Here is a 17753-nt window from a genome sequence, read left to right on the forward strand (position 1 = left end):
AAATTAAAAAAACCCATCATAACTCTGAGCTGGTGGTGCGTCTTTAAATAGCCTGGGATGTTTTCTTTTGAGGAATGTGTCCTCTCGATAATGAAAGTGGTTTGCATTTTTGTCTCCCTGCTGTCCAGTCTAAAAAGGGGCGGTAAAAAAGTGAGTCAAAGGTCAGCGTGTAAGCCGAGAGTGTCCGCATGTCACCTTTGATATGAAAGCAACAATTTACACTCCAAATGCTCCCAAAACTACAATTATTTATTCAGAATTCTTCATGTAGAAATACTTTATACACATTTACATTTTTCCATTTGAGACAAACTGGTGTCATTAAAAGAAAAAAAAAAAAATCAAAAGTATGAACACTCAATAGCATATGTCAAAGCTGAGTAATTTACAGTTACTAGATATGTTTCGGCTAACACACGAGAGGAAGTGAGGTTTTCACTATCCCTATAAAGTGGGAAATCATGCCATAAATAAACTGACAACTAGCTTTTTATCCTCATGAAAAGCTACAAAAATAAAAGGAAACGTGATCAGTCAGTCCTATTAAATATTCACTGCACATTCAGGCCTGTGCTGAGAATCTGCTTTCCTCTCTAACAATAGAGATTCAGTGGAAACGTCCAGCGTCGGTGGCTCGAGCGTGTCCAGAAAGCTCTCTGCGCTTTAGCTTTGCCACCTCGCCCCCGATACCGGCAGGGCTGGGGCAGTGTGGTGCGGGGGGGAGGGCAGTCTACTCCTACAGCCCTGGCCTATCTAAAAATAACGGCGAGAATAACACAGCAAGGGAAATGGACACGTAGGGTCTGTATTCTCCTCTTAAGTATTTCCAGCAGAGCAGAGAGGGCTGACAGAAAGTTCAGTACATTGCATCCTCGTATATGTCCGTCCGCAGGCAGAAGAGGATTCCTCCACCCAGCATGAAGATGGTGGCCCCCCAGCCGAGCCCGTAGCCCCAGTTGAACTCGTGATAAGTCTGCAGGACCGTTCCATCGATGAACTTGATCGGGTAGAGAACCAGAGCACAGGCCTGCAGAACCACTGAAACCAGAGACAATCATGAGACACTGTTTGTTTAAAATCGTCCATTTGTCCTTTGTCCAAGCGATTAATCAACAAACCCAGTAACTCCAACACCATTAAAATAATCACTGCTACAAGTAAAGCCTTTCAGATTAATCATCCATTTAATGTTTTCTACATCATTTTATAACATAACTAGCACTAACTTGTGCTTTCAGAAGGTGAAAGCCATTTAGTTCTCCCAAAATTCATGATTCAAGTCAAAAACGTGACATTAAAGGGCCTCCTCGAGGCGAAACACAAATCTGACAGCAAACAGATGGCTGTAAAGGCAAAAAGTTACTTGTGAAAAGAGGCTTAAGTGTAAGAAGTGAGGAAGCAGCTGGTATAGGTAAGCAGAGAATGGTTACATAAAGCGATTTTCTTCTTCTTTAAGTCTGCCTTTCTGTTCCGTGAGATGATCTCGTCACAATGAGCTGCCTAAGATTTAGCACGAACAACTATAAATGAATGTCTCCCGAGGAGCCATAGATGAAAACAATTATATGCAAACACATTATTTCCCAATAAGCCTCGTCCTGTTTATAGATGAGGACGGCATTATCATAAAGCATAAATTTGTTCTGTCTGCACTCTATAACAGTATTATTTCACACACAAAAACCCCTAAAATTGCCAAAGTCAGTCTTATTAGCATCCTGAGGGGAAAAAAAACAACTTTTTACTGAGTCAAAGTCAGAGCTTGTTTTCTTTCAGTACAGTATAAAAACTTCAGCAAGGGTTTGAGCTGTCAGTGGAGAAAGCATCATGCCAAAAACAAAAGAAATCAGTTTAGACTTGGGAAAAAGAATTGCTGATGCTCCCAAAGCAGGAGATGTATACACAAAGTTATCACAGAGTGTCAAGAACTGGGGTGAGAAGCATCATCAAGAAATTCAAAGCGAGCCACAAAGTACCGAACAAGCCTAGCAGCCTAGGGAAAGAAAACTGGCGAGAGACGTGTCTAAAGACCCCAGAACAACTGCAAAGACATGTGAATGACTAAGCCAAATCAGGAAGTGTAGTCTTAAAGTAGAGATTGTTAGGCAGCAGACCAAGAAAATTCCTCTTTTGCAAATTCAGGCTAGACTTAAGTATACCAAAGGCAACCTGGAGAAAGATTAGATGAGATGGATGAGACAAAACAAGTGCTCTCTGGCCACAGAGATGGAAGGAAGAGGTGTACAACCCACACCGTACCCACGGTGAAACTCTGTGGTGCAAGTATTATGCTAAGAGAGTGCTTCAGTGCATCTGGAATTGGGAATCTCATCAAGGTGGAAGGAATAAAAAAGGAGGATATGTGAAGATTTTGACAGAAAACCTCAAGCAGTCAGCAGCTAAACTGGGTCTGGGTGATCGCTTTGTTTTCTAACGCAACGACCCAAAACACACTTCACACTCCTGGTGAAGGACGACCTCCAGAAGATCAACATCAGAAGTCAAAGCCCTGACTTGAATCCTACTGAAAATCTGTGGAGTGAACTGAAGACCAAGGTCCATGACAGGACACCATCAAATCTGGAGGAGAGATTCCCCAAAGGAGAATGGGCTGTGATTGCTCAGCAGACGCGTGAGAGACACACTGAAAACTACAGCTAACAACTGCAGGCTGCTATCCAGCAAAAAGGACACACAACTGACTGTTAGCATCAGGAGTGCTAATAATTGTGACCTTGGTAATGTTCGTTTATTTTAAGTGAAATTATTTTTTTCTTATGTGCAAAGTAAAATAATTTAAGCATCCACAGTAAAACTAGGTTGTTTGGAAAAGCTGTGTTTTACTCTAATAATTCTGTCCTTTGTTTAAATGATTTGGCTGACGCGCAATCTAAGGAAAATATATCTAGCCTCAATCCATGCATAACAAGAATGAGCTTTTTATAGCGTTCACTTATCTTGCGAGGATCAAAAAGCGCTTTAAGAGAGGAAAAAAAGTGTGTTACAGCATTCATGGGCTTCTGTGTTTTCTATCTAGTTTGACATCTCCATAAATAGAAGCTTTTTGAAGAGAACAATCTTTGTGTGACACCCCTCCCTGTGGGTTTCTTGCTCGCTGGAAGCTGGAAGCTTTTTGAAGTGGCCTGTCTTTAATTCCCCCAGAGTGATTGACGTTAACAGCAGATTCTGGCTTTTAAACTACAACCAGTCCCCCAGCTCTCTCTCTCACACTCGCTCGTCTTTTTGGTGAAGCGTGGAACAATCATCTTTATTCTTTTCATCTCAATGACACACGAGGTATCACACGAGGAAACAGCTTCCAGGGCTGTGAATCATTTTTCCTTTGCATCGCGCAGGATGCAGAAGTCCAGACATCAGTGTTCAAAAGGGTACTGTGGCCTTCTCTCACAAACGGCTCCAGTTCGGTTTCACGCATGCTAGGTGACGCCTGAGGAACGGTCTTTGTGCGAGTATGACTCTGCCTTTCCTTCCTATGGGAAGAAGCAATGGGTGTGAAGGAGGAATGGCTGTAGCCTGAGACTGCGGTGCTGCTGATGGAGCCCAGGCTGAGCTTGTTCCCTGCTGAGGTCATATTTCTGGACAGAAAGTAAATACCTCACAGTCACAGTCAAGCCAAGGGGCATTTAACAGTCCAACCCTTCTGCTGTTGCTCCGTCGAGGACTGCGTGCCTGTGTGGCGGCCGTATTCTTGCAAGGCTCTTAAAGTAATTACACACAGGAAAGGATAACACAGCATTCCCCTGCTTTTCCGTCAGTGGCTAACAGTCAAAACCACAGCCATTAAGTCGACCACAGTGGTCCTTTGTGAGTGAGGTTTCAGATACAGAGCAAGACAAAGATCCCTTACAGTTTCCCTTCAGCAGCACACTGTTATCGAATGCTGTATTTAAAAAGGCAATGCATACTGTTTGTATTTGCAACAGAAACCAGAAAACTTGCAACAGAAATACTTTAACAAATAAAGAAACATTTTCATTCAGAGTCTGTGACTTTGAAAGATGATACAAGTCTTGTTTCTACGCTGAACATGAATCTGCTCCAGGCTCGGTTAGCTAATCACACAGACTGTAACAAGAGGAAACTGGTAACAAAATCCACCTACCAGCTCATTCGACACCCACACAGCAGCATACCATACTGTTTCATTCAATGAACTCGTTTTAAAATTGATGATAGCAACAAGTCTCAAAAACGTTGGGACAGGAGCAACAAAAGCCTGGAAAAATAAGTGGGACTAAAAAAAGAAAAAAGGATGGGGTTCACCAATCTGTAAATGATGGAACACATTTAGAAGAATATTCCTTAATCTACAACTGTTAAGAGTTTCAATACCTCTATGTCCACAGTACATAATTTCAAAAGATTTCAAGAATCTGGGAAATCTCCACGCACAAGGGACAAGCCCAAAAAATTACTGGATGCCCGTAATCGTCAGGCCCACAGGCAGCACTGCATTAAAACAGGAATCATTCTGTCACAGAAATCACTGTCTGTTAACACAGTTCACCGTGCTATCCACAAAAGTAAAGAAGAAGCCATGTGAGCACGATCCAGAAACTCTTCTCTGGGCCTAAGCTCATCTAAAACATACTGAGGCAAAGTGGAAAACTGATCTCAGGTCAGACAAATCGGAAATTGAAATTCTTTTTGGAAACTATGGAGAAGAGATCTTGTCCATCTTGTTGACAGCAATCAGTCCAAAAGCATCTCTGATGGTATGGCTGCGTACATATTTAGAAAGACACCGTCGGCACTGAAAGCTCCCAGAATCCAAAAATTGCTGCCATTACACTTAATTTTTCCTTAAAAAAAAAAAAAAAAAAAGGGACACTTTCTCAAATACGTTTCCTTTATTAAATAAAATAAAATAAAGATTTATGCTGTTTGCAAAACATAATTTTCTGTTTTTATTTACATTTACGTTTTACAGCATCCAAGCTTTTTGGAATTGGGGTTGTAGATTTCTTAAAATGTGACAGTTATTACTTCAGGTTTGGTCTACAAGCACAGTGTAAAACTGCAGTGACGTCTGCTCCTTATATAATTTTATTTCGCAAACTGGAAAACTTGAGCTTGGCACGAGTGAAGTAGCAGAAAGTGGTTTGCGCTTCATCACCGTTTTGAAAGTAAAGTGAGCACAATCTGTGAGTCAGTCACTTTGGTGCCGTATACCATTTGGAGCAATATGCTCTGACCGCTCGTTTTAATTATACGCTTTTAATTTATATTCATTCTCATCAGTGTCACAGTTTATTTTTACCCTAAGGGCAATTCTTACAAAGCACGGAAGAAACAGCAGTCCAACTATGAGGCAGTTATGGGCGAGGAGTCTGTGGTGGTTTTTTTTTTTGTTTTTTTCCTCTCAGTGACTTCACTTTGTTGGTAAATCTGCAAATTCTGTGGCTGCCTTTTCTTGGCACATCAGCCTGCAGGTCTCCAGAGGCAATACCACAGAGAAAACAAGCTCAGCCTGCAAGGCTCACTCGCCTGTGTCTTTTGCATGCTTCTATTTAATGTGAGCAGTGGAGCACAAACAGGCATATATGGAAACTGCTGAAACACTGGGTTATTATCCAAACATTATAAAACATGAATAAATATATGGGAAAGGTGACATACCTGCAGTGAAGAGGAATACTGCCACAGTGCGGTAGTGTTGTCTTTGCGTGCCCCTGCACAGGGAAATAAGGGCCACCAAAAAGGCCACCAGAGTCGTGGCTGCACCGACACCTAGCAACACCAGGGTGGCGATCTGCCAGTCTGCAAGAACAGGACACATGCAGGTTAAAGAGGAGCATCCTACTCATCAACAAAAGCTCGATTCACAGTTGAGCACGGCTGAATTGAACCGCTGTGTTGACAAACACAAAACAAGCGCTAATCCTGCAGAGAGAACTGAATGACACAGAGAGCCATCAGGCCCGCATCAGGAATGCAACCGTCAAGAACATAATTAGTGACTCAAAGTCCCTGTAACGAGAACAGATGCAAAAATCCAAGGCTGAATCTCATGTTAATGCACGTTATTTAATCTTAGTTGTCCTGCTGGTTGGCTACATTTTTGCCCTACTTTTCTAGCTGTTCATATTTGTGCATGTCAACAAACTACATTTTTAGTCCTAAGACAGTATCATGTGGCAACCTCTGGAATTCAAAAATCAGGCCTGTGCAGAAATGTCAAGAACTGCATACAAATGGAGACAAATCAGTAGCCCTATGTTCAAATGTTAAACTTTGCAAGACAAATAAAACATTTTTTTTTGCAATCTGGTAAAAAAAAAGAACAAACACACATCTGTTTTTTAAAACTAATATACAGCTTTGTGACAATTCTGCCATTTATTTTCTTTAATGCTGGTTTAACTTGCATTAAGGCTTCAAAGCAGGAGTGTGGCAGGTAGATGCTGTTACCTCCACCTGTCTGCAAACTCAGTCAGTGAAATGCATGGTTAATTCCATTCCAGGCACGTCCAGCTCCAGTTTTGATGGGTGAAATTCTAGTTTTCAATTTGTCTCTTTTTATTCCCAGTCATGTTACCAACCTGCTCCTAGTTAGCCTAAGTAGCTGCAAAATGCTTGTGCTCCAACTTTCTTGAGATGTGCTGTTGATGTATCCATCATATAATAGTAAAATGTCTCAGTTTAAACATTTAATATGTTTATTATGGTCTACTGCAAATAAAAATATGGGTTTCTGAAATCTGCGAACCATTACACTCATTTTTATTTATATTTTATGCAGGGTTCCAACTTTCTTGGAACTGAGATTGTAATCAAAATTTTCCAAATACAGTCTATGGTTATGTATTATGTATATGTCTCCTTGGTCCTTGGAGGCTTTGGGTTATGAAACAGGAGTTTGTGATTGTGAATGCCAGCTTCTTCCAAATTCTTGCAGCCACAGTGGCTTTTTAATGCCACATTTACTTAACATATTCCAAACAAACTGCTCCGGTTGGAAAAGTAAAACTAAAATCTTCCTGTGCGTCACATTGTTTCCTGGAAAGACCTCCACAGCGCCAGGCTTTTAAAAGCAGCACGTGGCCTTTTTTGAATGGAGCTTAACTCTGTTCAAGCAAGTGTTGGTACAGAGACTGAAGCCAGCAACACATTCAGGAGAAAATCTTTTGTCTGCTCGACCTTGATTGCGCATCCTCTCTTTGATCTCCCGCCCTACCTTAAACGACTTGGCTCGGAAAGAGAATTTGCATTTGGTTAACAAGCTCACCGCACAATTTTTACTGGGTGTGTCTCTCCCTGAGCTTCTGGTTATTTGTCCTAATGATGGTAAAAAGCTATGGGGAATTTTTCTATCAGGAACTGCCACTGTAGATGAAATTCAAGAACAAGTGTGAGAACCTTTGTACGTGCCAAATTGGTCTCCTTCGCCGCTGGGTGAACTGCACTTTTAACCTCAACACACCCATCCGCTCTTGTTTTAATGAGCTCTGCAGACACTCAGAGCAACAAACCCGCCTCCTATTCACCCCAACACATTCCACAATATCAAAGAGAGGTCAATCACACCAAGGGTGCATGTGCAAAGTCCTGTGAAAAATGATCAACAGCTAAAAAGTTGAAATATTTTAAACATTTAACCCACAAAATGAGGAAACTGTCAAATGGAACGGTCTGATTTTATCCTTGAAGTCTTCATTTATTTATTTCAATAGTAACAGTGAGCGGCTGTGTGTTTAATAAAGATGAAAGCTCCTGCTAATAGCCTTACTGTACAGGACAAAAGTCAACTGTTCCCAAATCTAGTAAATTTAATGCGGATTTGCTTCCCTGGGGGGGAAAGGATGGGGGTCGGGGGATGTGGCTTTTCTGCCTGACAAAAGGCGACTTAGGGGGTCCTGGCTTGGTGAGGTCGATGAAGGGGAAGATGCTGAATGTGTCTCTTCAAATCCACTAAAAGCCTTCTGCTTGCTGGGGTGGGTTAACTCTTTGTGTGCCAGAGGGATTATGCATAGCTTTCTTGCATATAAACACTTTACCTAAGCACAGAGTTAAAGCATTAGAGATAGAACAGAGTTAAAGCATTAGAAAACAATGAGCACCAGCCCTTTGTTAAATAGTTCTCATCCAGCTGTCACAAAAATCAACAGTTAAAGCTTAGTCAGGTGTGGCTTTATCACTGAGCATCACTGTGAGGCTGTCACGGTGAAACCACGTCATCGATCTGGAATGTAAAGAGGAAATTTATCAGCTGCGCGAGAAGTCTGAATGCCTCATCTATTGACCAGCAGCCAACTAAAACAAAGTCTGCCCATGGGATTGTGGTCAGAGCTTCTAGTCAGACTGTTTGCGCAGTCCAGTATCCTCTTTGTTTATTTCAAAACAGGATATATCGAAAACCTGTGCGCTATGACATAATTACAAACACCACATCACTAAAACCACCCTTCAGATTGAAAACGTGTTTATAGGATCAATCTGAGCTGAAACAACAAAAAACTTGGTCGTGGGTTTTCAACCTCTTCAACAAACAAAACAGCATCCGGGCTCCAAGATAAACGGCGCACTGTTAAATAAACAAAACACACTGCTCCTACCAGATGTGAGGGTGGAGAAGCAGCTCCACTGGGGCTCGTCCGTGGGATGCCGAGCCACCGATTGGGAGCATGACTCCCACAGAGACAGGGAGAAATGCTCCGCGGTGACCCAGGCTGGACTGAGTAGAGCCACCACGTCCAGACACAGCGCCAGGAAGACGCACAGCAGAGCGATGAGCTTGAAGGGTCGGAACACGTACACCTCGTTCACGGACATCTTCTCCTCACAGGGTACACGGCAGCACGTCGGTCACAGTTACTAAACTCGCTGGAGGTCTGCGTGCTTCCTCTCCCACCATAGCCCTCACTGCTCCACGCGTGTCCAGCTGGAACAGTTTAACAGAAGACATCCGGTTGAATCAGTTTTTCAAAATAATCCATCTTATGGGTTTATATTATATTATATTATATTATATTATATTATATTATATTATATTATATTATATTATATTATATTATATTATATTATATTATATTATATTATATTGGCAGTATTTTTGGTATAGTGATAACATTACATTATTATTTTCAGGTTACATTTACTGCTTTGTTAACTTTCTTTGTATAAATTAGGGGTGTCAGACATTAGGTCAAGGGCCCAGAATCGGCCCAGAAAAGACTCCAGCCCGATCCACCGGAGTTTTGACTAAGGTTTAGTATGTTTTACATATAAAAACGTATAATAAAGACTCCACCAACTCATTGCCATTCATACTACTAAAACAAAGTAAGTAATGAACAATTTAATGATGAAAAAAATTGTTTTCTACTATCTACTCTAACATTTTTTTTAAATTGAATTTCTATTTGTTTTGCTTTTATAGTCCATAGTAAAGAATATTCTCTGTGAGCTAATTAATGGAAACAGCCCGAGCAATGAATCACCAAAATGTTTTTCTGTGATTTTAGACATTTATCATAGTTTTACTGGTCTGGCCCATGTAAGATCAAAGTTAGCTGCACATGGACTCAATCTAAAACAAGTTTGGCATTCCTGGTGTAAATGATCGCAAAGAAAAAAAAGCTTGCAGTTTAAAGTGGAATGCAATTTATTTATTTGTCTTTTTAGCTATGAAAAAATAAAGTAAAATAAAAATAAAATCTCTAAATAAACAGACACACAAAGACAAAACCACATCTAACTGTTATTTGTCAGTTAATGAACTCAGTACATAAATCCTATGGTGTTCCTCCTGAGATACACGAGTGTCAGTGTCTGTGCTTTTATTTTGAAATGCAAGTCATGGTATTCAGACTTGTTTTAGATCTTTGTGGATTGGGTTGTTGTCAGGCGCCCAACAAGTTTGTAAAAATAAAAAAATTCTAAAAAGCAGTGGTCGAAAAAAGTATTTTTTTTCCTTGTGTACACAACAGAAGGATTTCGATGCTGAAAAACACGTTATACATATTATACAGCAAGACGGAAGAAACGACATTATTAAAGCTCAGCTAAACTCCGTGAACACAGTAGCATAACGTAGGTTTGTGTATAGAGGGACTAAACAGACTAAACAGTAACATAATGACACCTTCAAAGGGGCAGAGAGATTCTGATAAACATGCAGAGATTTCCTCCGCCTGAGTTTAGACAATATTTAGGATTTAAAATAGATTTTTATTTTATTTTATAAATGTTTGTGTATATTTGCATTAGCTTTCGTGAATGGAAAGTACCTCAGATCACATTGCGAGCTGCCCGTTTTGGCATCGCCCATAAACCAAAGCAAATATTGTAATGTTTTAATAATCCAGCAGAGGGCACACATGCGACATTCTCTAGAAAAAACTATTTCTGCTCTCACCACTTTCATACACTTTGTGTTGTTGATTTTAGAAAGTCAAACAGAGGGATTTCTATGCACAGGCTGACCACAGAAATCCCGTGTTTGTTGGGAATTGTTGTGACAGTGCAACAGAGGAACTGACTGTCAGCTTCTTGGTATTTTCTGTTAATCCTGATTTGGCCTCTTCTAACAGTCAGTGTGTAGGCTGAGCTCTCTGAATTTTTTTTAACCTCTTTTGTAAAACAATCCCTCGACGATCCATGTCTAAACGCATACGTTGTATATCGTCCATAAACAGCAGCAGATAGTAGCAGTGTGTGTTTGGTTTTAGAAATTAATGCCTGTATTTATTTTTGATATTTTGTTTGATGTATTTAAGGCAATATTGTTTTACTGAGGCATTTATTTTCTCTGAAAGAAAAAGGATTGCTCCTCTATGCAGCATGATCATGTTGAGGTTCTTCTTCAGTCCATATGCCTTGTGATATATTTCCATCTTCTGGCGAACTGCATAACTGCAGGGTATGAACTTCAAGGTGAGGCCGTGCTTGCAGGAAGTTTTTCGGAATTAATGAGTTAAATAGTTCCAAAAGTTTGTCTAAAGATGGAGGTAAGACAGTGGAAGTGAGAGTGTTTCCACATATTGCCACTGTTACAGTGCTGGAGCAGGGTGCAATTATTCTAACAACTGCTTCCACTGTCACACCAACAAGAACAAGAACAAGAGATACTTACTATCCTTACATGGTGCAGATAGCAACTTAAAGTGACAGATTTACTACTTGATTCCACAAAAAATGCAAAAAAAGATAAAAGGAAAGGGAATAGATGTGATTGAATTTTGTCAGACCTTCACACAGTTTTGGTTGAGCAAATTATTGACCAAAAAACTGTCAAACATCTGCCTCACATGATATCAGCAGTGCTAAACCAGTTGTTTTGACCTACTTTAGCAGAATATACTTCCATTTCCTTTTTTCCACCTTGAATGTGACCTGCTCCATGAGAAAAATTGCAAGAAAAATGCAAAAAATGCAAGAAAAATAGTTTTCTTGCAGCACTGATTAGATTTGTGTATATATATTATCATGATTATTATTATTATTATTGGTTCTTAACAGTTTTGCCACTTGAAGAAATGCATTACACACTTTCAACATCCAAGCCTGATTATTTATTTTGTATAAAAGACATAATGGATGTACAAATATTTTAAGTACATGATTTTTTTTCTCTAACTAAAGTTGCCCTGTGTAAAGTACAAACAAAACAGAGTACTTTGAATTACACCTCTGCTGCCTTCCTGCCCATTTTGGTTTAATTCTACCCCTATCATTTGTTGCCTGGATTACAGGTTTTCAGTGTATCTGACATAATGAGAGTTTCAGACTAATGCCACCCTTCTCAGTCCTAATGGCACTGCCAAGCTGCCAGCAGGGCATCTGAGTAGGGGGGATCTAGTATTAGGCATATCCATGGACAGAGCGTTGCTCGTTTCCTTTAAACGCCCCTCCTCCCCGACTGAACAGGCAGAGTGCTCTGTCATCCTCCTCCAAAAGCCCCTCATTAGAAAATCTGCCGAGCAGACAAAGCTACTTGAGACAGCACAATGGTGACTCCCCACATGGTGATTTAAATGAGCATAAAGGGAATCCAGGTCATGCATTGCTTTTTTGGATCCTCTCCCTAATTGTAACTTGTCCACCCAGCCACCCACCTATAAAAAAATGTCTGTTTGGTCTAAATCACGTTTTAAACCTTTAGGTAATATTATATACAGTCCCACAACATGGATGCACATCACATGGCTGTTCAACAGCCATGATAAAAATACACAAATCTAATAAATAATTGTTTAGATAAGATGAAAACTAGAAAAGGGGCAGACAGAGCATGGAGAAAAGAACACCCATGTCTCATTCAGCATGCTATATAAGTTATATTCATAACAATGTTAAAAGTGACTTTGAGTCTTTGAAAAAAATGCTTCTTTAACTGTTTGTCCCATGATGTCATCCTCTATTGCGCATCACTGTCTTCGTGGAGTGGCTGCAGCTGATTAGACTCAGAATAAGCCTCTCAGAGTTTTGCCGGGTACGAATAAGCTTCTATGGTAACTGACGAGGTCTCGTTTAATGATGCTGCCATTACTAAAGAAGTCCGTCCTGCTCATCTCTTTACCGTAACACCACCATTAAATCATCAGGAGTCCTGCTGGAGTCAGACTGTGAAAGCAGATGTGTATAAATTACTTCACTTTAAATCGTCACGGGTCAGGGATTTTAACTCAGATACAGTCATTAGTTTATTCCTTTATTGTGTAGAGGATTTTCATTATGTTTGATTAAAATAATGCAGCAACAAATGAGATGAAGCAAAAAAAAAAATTAAAATTAAAATCTAAAAACAAAGAAGGATAGAAAAAGTCAGGAGATCATCTGCGTCATAGTGATTCATTCTCCTGGAAACATGAATGTGCACTTTTGTAGCAATTCAATCTACAGTTGTTCAGATTTGTCACTTTCAAGCAAAATGATGACTGGGATTTTTTACCTACAGCATTTTTCATTCATCATTCAACTGCCTAAGTTCTTCCTTTATAGGTCCAGGTGTTTATCCTGTGGCTAACCCCCCATGGAATATTCATCCCCTTTGGATTGTTTTCCTATTTCACTCATCACTGTCACTCCTTGTTAAATCTCAAGACTCATGACACATGGCAGCACACTAACGATTTCTGCCCATCACAACTATAAGAGCAGCAGGATTTCCTGAAAATTACCCTGAACCCCAAACTCCTCAACTTGCATTTCCTCCTTTTTTTTCTTTTTTCTTTTCTGTCATCACAGTCAGATCCAGTGCATTTCAGAGCAGCTGGGTTTGAAGTGCCTTGCTCAAGGTCATGTTGACAGTTAATGCTGAGGGAGTCGACAGCATGTCTCCTTTACTTTATGCACTCAGATTTAGAAGCTTACCAGGGGATTTAAACTGATGGCTTTCCAGTTTCAAGTCTATAGTCAAGTCTGTACTGTGAGTCAGCAAAACACTGTGAATGATTTATGAATAGGAAAGTTATAGATTAGTTAAATGTGCTGAACTGTGAAGTGCACTGTCATCACTGTTGCATCACTGCAAGACATCAATCTACAATAAAGGTGAAGAGAGGACAAATGGGATCAATAAGATAAGAAGGATGTTTTTGCTTGATTAGTGTCATTGGTTGTCATCAGATGGGTGAACATTTTGACTCAATATCATCTCAGTAATTACTTTGCTGTAGTGTGTTACACCAGATGGAGTCATGTGGTGTCAGTGAATACTGCATTTCTTCTAAATGAAAGAGAAATCCAGTAACAGTAAGATCTGAGTCTAGTTTATGTCGTTGCTTGATGGCAGATTTATTCCTGGACACTACACTGTTTCCCTTCTGCATTCTGCATTCACCCTCAAGCTGTAGCCCCCCTGTGTTTTCTGGATACCCACCTGTCTCTCAGCGACTTGACCACTTTGGGCCTGGTCTGCCAGCTTGTGGACATCTGTTTACTTCCTCCTCCATCAGTCGTCATGGTTGCAACCCCCCCACTATCACCACCACACACCCCCACCCTTGCCATCGGCCCTTCTCCGCCCTTCTCTCGTGTTTCCCCCAGACACCAGCTGTGAACCACTTATGCTTATCCTGCAGTCAACCTCGTTCAGCCTTGTGATAAGGACAGCAAGGACAGGAGTGCTTCTGGCCAGTGTGCTTTGCTCTAAGTTTGCTGACCCAGAAATATTGAAATAAGCAGACTAAAATTCAATGTGACCATGTAGATGTATAAAAACAAATTAGGTATCGGAAATTGTACCTGTGGTTAAATAGTAAAGAGATAGGCAAATATAGTCTTGAATTCTTCCTTGTTATTTGTTTACTACACTGGTGACCAACTAGAATGACCTTCAGAACTTTCTAGTTGCCATCCATATATCCTTTTTTTATGGATGCCATTTCATCTTCTTTTTTTTTTTTTATTGTGTTGGGAGGTTTCGATCTCCATTTCTCTCCAGGAAAAACACTGATAAAATATGTGCAGACAACAAGAGAGAAGCTGTCAGATGTATTCAATGTGAAACACTTCCTCTTAACACTGGATTTAGTCATGTCACAGCAGCTTAAAACTCTGTGTTATTTTATAGCACTTAACACAACGCAGTGAAAAGGGAACCAAAGTGATTTGATTGTCAAAAAACAAATAACTGGATGGGATTTTCAATTCGATCTTCCCAATCAGCTAGTAAGTTGCATATGACCTATTAGGAGTAAAGGGAGAACAGAATGGGCCCAGGTATTGAACCCTGAGGGACGCCACATGAGGTGATGGCTGAAGATGACACTCTGAAATAAAAATAATTCAAGGCAGGAGTGGTTTCTCCCACCCACTGATTTAACTTGTGAATTATTGAGCTTCAACACTGGAATCAAGTGTAAGATTAAGACGATGGAGCAACCTTGTGAATCAGACTCTAAACCAAGAAACCAACTGGAATTTTTCCAACATAGTATAACTTTGGGGCCCATTTTTTAAAAATAATATTCAAGTCAGACAGCCAGACAGACATTGATTTAATAGCCAAAAAATGGAATTATGTGACCCGATTTGGAAAGTCGCTGAGTACATGTTCACTTTTGGCATGTGGCTCTGTGTGACACAGCACCCAGCTGAGAGCCAAAAACCCCAAATCTGCTTTCTCCCCATATGTCCACAACCGAATAAACCACCTCCTGCACGGCCGCTTTCTCCTCTATCCCCTTTGTCAGACTGCAGGCAGTGGCCCACAGCCCTTGGGGAGCTCACTGAGGGAGGTGTGGCACAGCCAGTGATCAGAGTGAATTAGAGTTATGTGTGACATGCAAAGGAGAGGCTCCAGAATGTGACAACAGCTGAGTTTTAAAGTGAAGCTTTTTCTGCCTGAGGGGAGAGGAATAGACGACAAAGACACCGAAGCCTGCTGTGAGAAGAGTCAACTTCTTTTGTTGGCTCTTTAAAAAAAAAACAGAGACCTGTTATTCATTTGTCTTTTCATTTAACACAGTGGGATACTTAACAGTGTGTTTTTTTTGTATCAATTTGAACATGGCTGCCACAGTATAAAAAAGGCCATCCTTATTTCCAGGCCTAATTAATATCCTGATGCCTTGAGCAGTTAAATTCTCACATGCAAACATGCACATAAATGTGTAATCGAGTCTGAATCTACATAAAAAGGCTGAAATCCAAATCTACAAAATTTGACTGTACTCTATGTTAAGCTGATTATGAATCCAGTGCAAGTTAGATTGAAAGAACGCACTCAGTTGGCTTTTAAACTATAAAATGGAATAAAATAACCCAAGATTTGATAACTCATGAGCAGATCAGGGTTTGACAAACAGAACTTTGAGACATTTAGGCTCATAAAGAAGAAAATATGGTGTAGGAGCACTCAGACTGATTTTTAGCGAACCCGGAGGTGTTAAAAATTTAGTGCTGTTCAGGTATTATTGGAAAAATGCAGTTCATGGAACTCTATACGCTTGTTTTGTGGCCTACTTTTGAGCCCCAGAAGTCATCTCTCGTCCATAAATTTCAGAACAATGGTGCACATTTGTTATGTGAAGTTTGGCTTGATATTACATTTATTCCTGTTGGGAGTATTAAGTGACAACTCTAAAGCGCTGCAGCTCACCTTTCCCCTGTTTATGGTGTTAGCTATGAAGCCTCTACTAGGCCAACAGAGTTTTCAGTGATATTGATACGGCACTAACATAACTGGCACAAAGATTTCAAAATAAAATAATAGTTTCATAGCCACAAGGGTTAAAACCGTTTACTTGCCAACTAATATCATTGTGAAACAGAGTGGCTTTGTCCACTGTTCACCCCCCCCCCCCCAAAAAAAAAAAAACAAAACAACAACAACAACAAAAAAACTAATCAGAGTATAGCATCAACTCAGTTAAACTTGTAGGATTATTAATCTGATCAGTGAAGTAGCAAAAAGGGTTGTTAATTAGTTTCAGCTGCTTTGGTTGGACTCAAGGGGCAATGATGAGACAACCTCCAAAACAGGAATAGTTTTGCAGGTGGTGGGCTCTGACATTTTTCTCTCCTCATCTTTTCTGATTGATTTTTTACTAGTTTTGCATTTGGTTAAGGTGGGTGTGTCATTGCTGATAGCATGAGGCGATACCTGGACCTTACAGAGATTGCACAGGTAATCCAACTCCTCCAGGATGGCACATCAATACGTGCCAGAATGTGTGGTGTGTCTCCCAGCACAGTCTGAAGAACATGGAGACAGACAGTTATTGTAGCTGGACAGGGCCATAGAAGGTCCTTAACCCATCATCAACAGGACTGGGATCTGCTCCTTTGTGCAAGGAGGAACAGGATGAGCATTGCCAGATCTACAAAATGACCTCGACCAGGCCGCTAGTGTGAATGTACTGACCAAACAATCAGAAACAGACTACACGAGGGTGGCCTGAGAGGCTGACTCTAGTGTTCCCTGTGCTCACTCCCCAGCAAGTTGGAGCCTGATGGGAATTCGCTATAGAATACCAGTGTGAACATGAGCACATGTGACAAACGTGAAAGGGTCTAGAGAAGCTGTGGAGAACGCTATGTTGCCTGTAACATCGTTCAGCATGACCGGTTTGGTGGAGGTCAATGATGGTCTGGGGATGCATATCCATAGAGGGATGCACGTAACTCTACAGGCTAGGCATCAGCATCCTGACTGCAATTAAACATCAGGATGAAATTCTTGGCCCTATTTTGAGACTTTGCAATGGTGCAGTCAGTTCTGGGTTTCTCCTGGTCCATAGAAATGCCGGGCCTCAAGTGGTGAGAGTATCCAGGCAGTTTCTAGAGGAGGAAGGAAATGACACCACTGACTGGTTACCATGCTCACCTGACCTAAATCCAATAGAACACCTCTGGGAGGTTATGGTTAGTTTGCCAACAGGTTGCACCTTAGAGCTCAGTGATGTCCTGATCCAGGAGGAGATCGATTAGGATACCATCCATTGTGAACTTAGGAGCATGATGTTGCCAGGCATGCGTACATGACAATGTCAGGAAGGCCGTACAAACTCCTGAGTACTATTTTTGAGTTGTTGCAATGACATTTCTGCAATATGGACTAGCCTTCTGCTCTATGCAATGTCTTTGAAATCAGCCCTCGGTAGGTTGATCATTTTAATTTCCATCAAACCATGTGGCATCCTTTCATTCCTAACACATTAATAAGTACACATCACTACAGATATGCAGCATGATTTTTCCCACTGAGATCAGACGCGGTTTCAAAGTGTTCCTTTAATTTTTATTTATTATTTATTTTTTTTGTTGTCGAGCAGCATAGTAACTGC

The 17753-nt window shown here is 40.6% G+C and overlaps 1 protein-coding gene across 1 annotated transcript; it reads right to left on the reverse strand.

The window, feature by feature from the left end:
- Positions 1 to 232: 232 nt before the first annotated feature.
- LOC146509758 (transmembrane protein 47-like) lies at positions 233 to 8926 on the reverse strand. The gene is made up of 3 exons (XM_085175154.1): positions 8577 to 8926; positions 5641 to 5781; positions 233 to 1038 (listed from the first exon to the last, which is right to left on the reverse strand). The coding sequence occupies exons 1-3, from the start codon at positions 8791 to 8793 to the stop codon at positions 857 to 859; spliced, it is 540 nt and encodes a 179-aa protein (XP_085031280.1). The 5' UTR covers positions 8794 to 8926; the 3' UTR covers positions 233 to 856.
- Between the last annotated feature and the right edge of the window lie 8827 nt (positions 8927 to 17753).

The sequence above is a fragment of the Neolamprologus multifasciatus genome, chromosome 10, assembly GCF_963576455.1.
Source record: "Neolamprologus multifasciatus chromosome 10, fNeoMul1.2, whole genome shotgun sequence".
In the NCBI taxonomy this organism is placed as follows: domain Eukaryota; kingdom Metazoa; phylum Chordata; class Actinopteri; order Cichliformes; family Cichlidae; genus Neolamprologus; species Neolamprologus multifasciatus.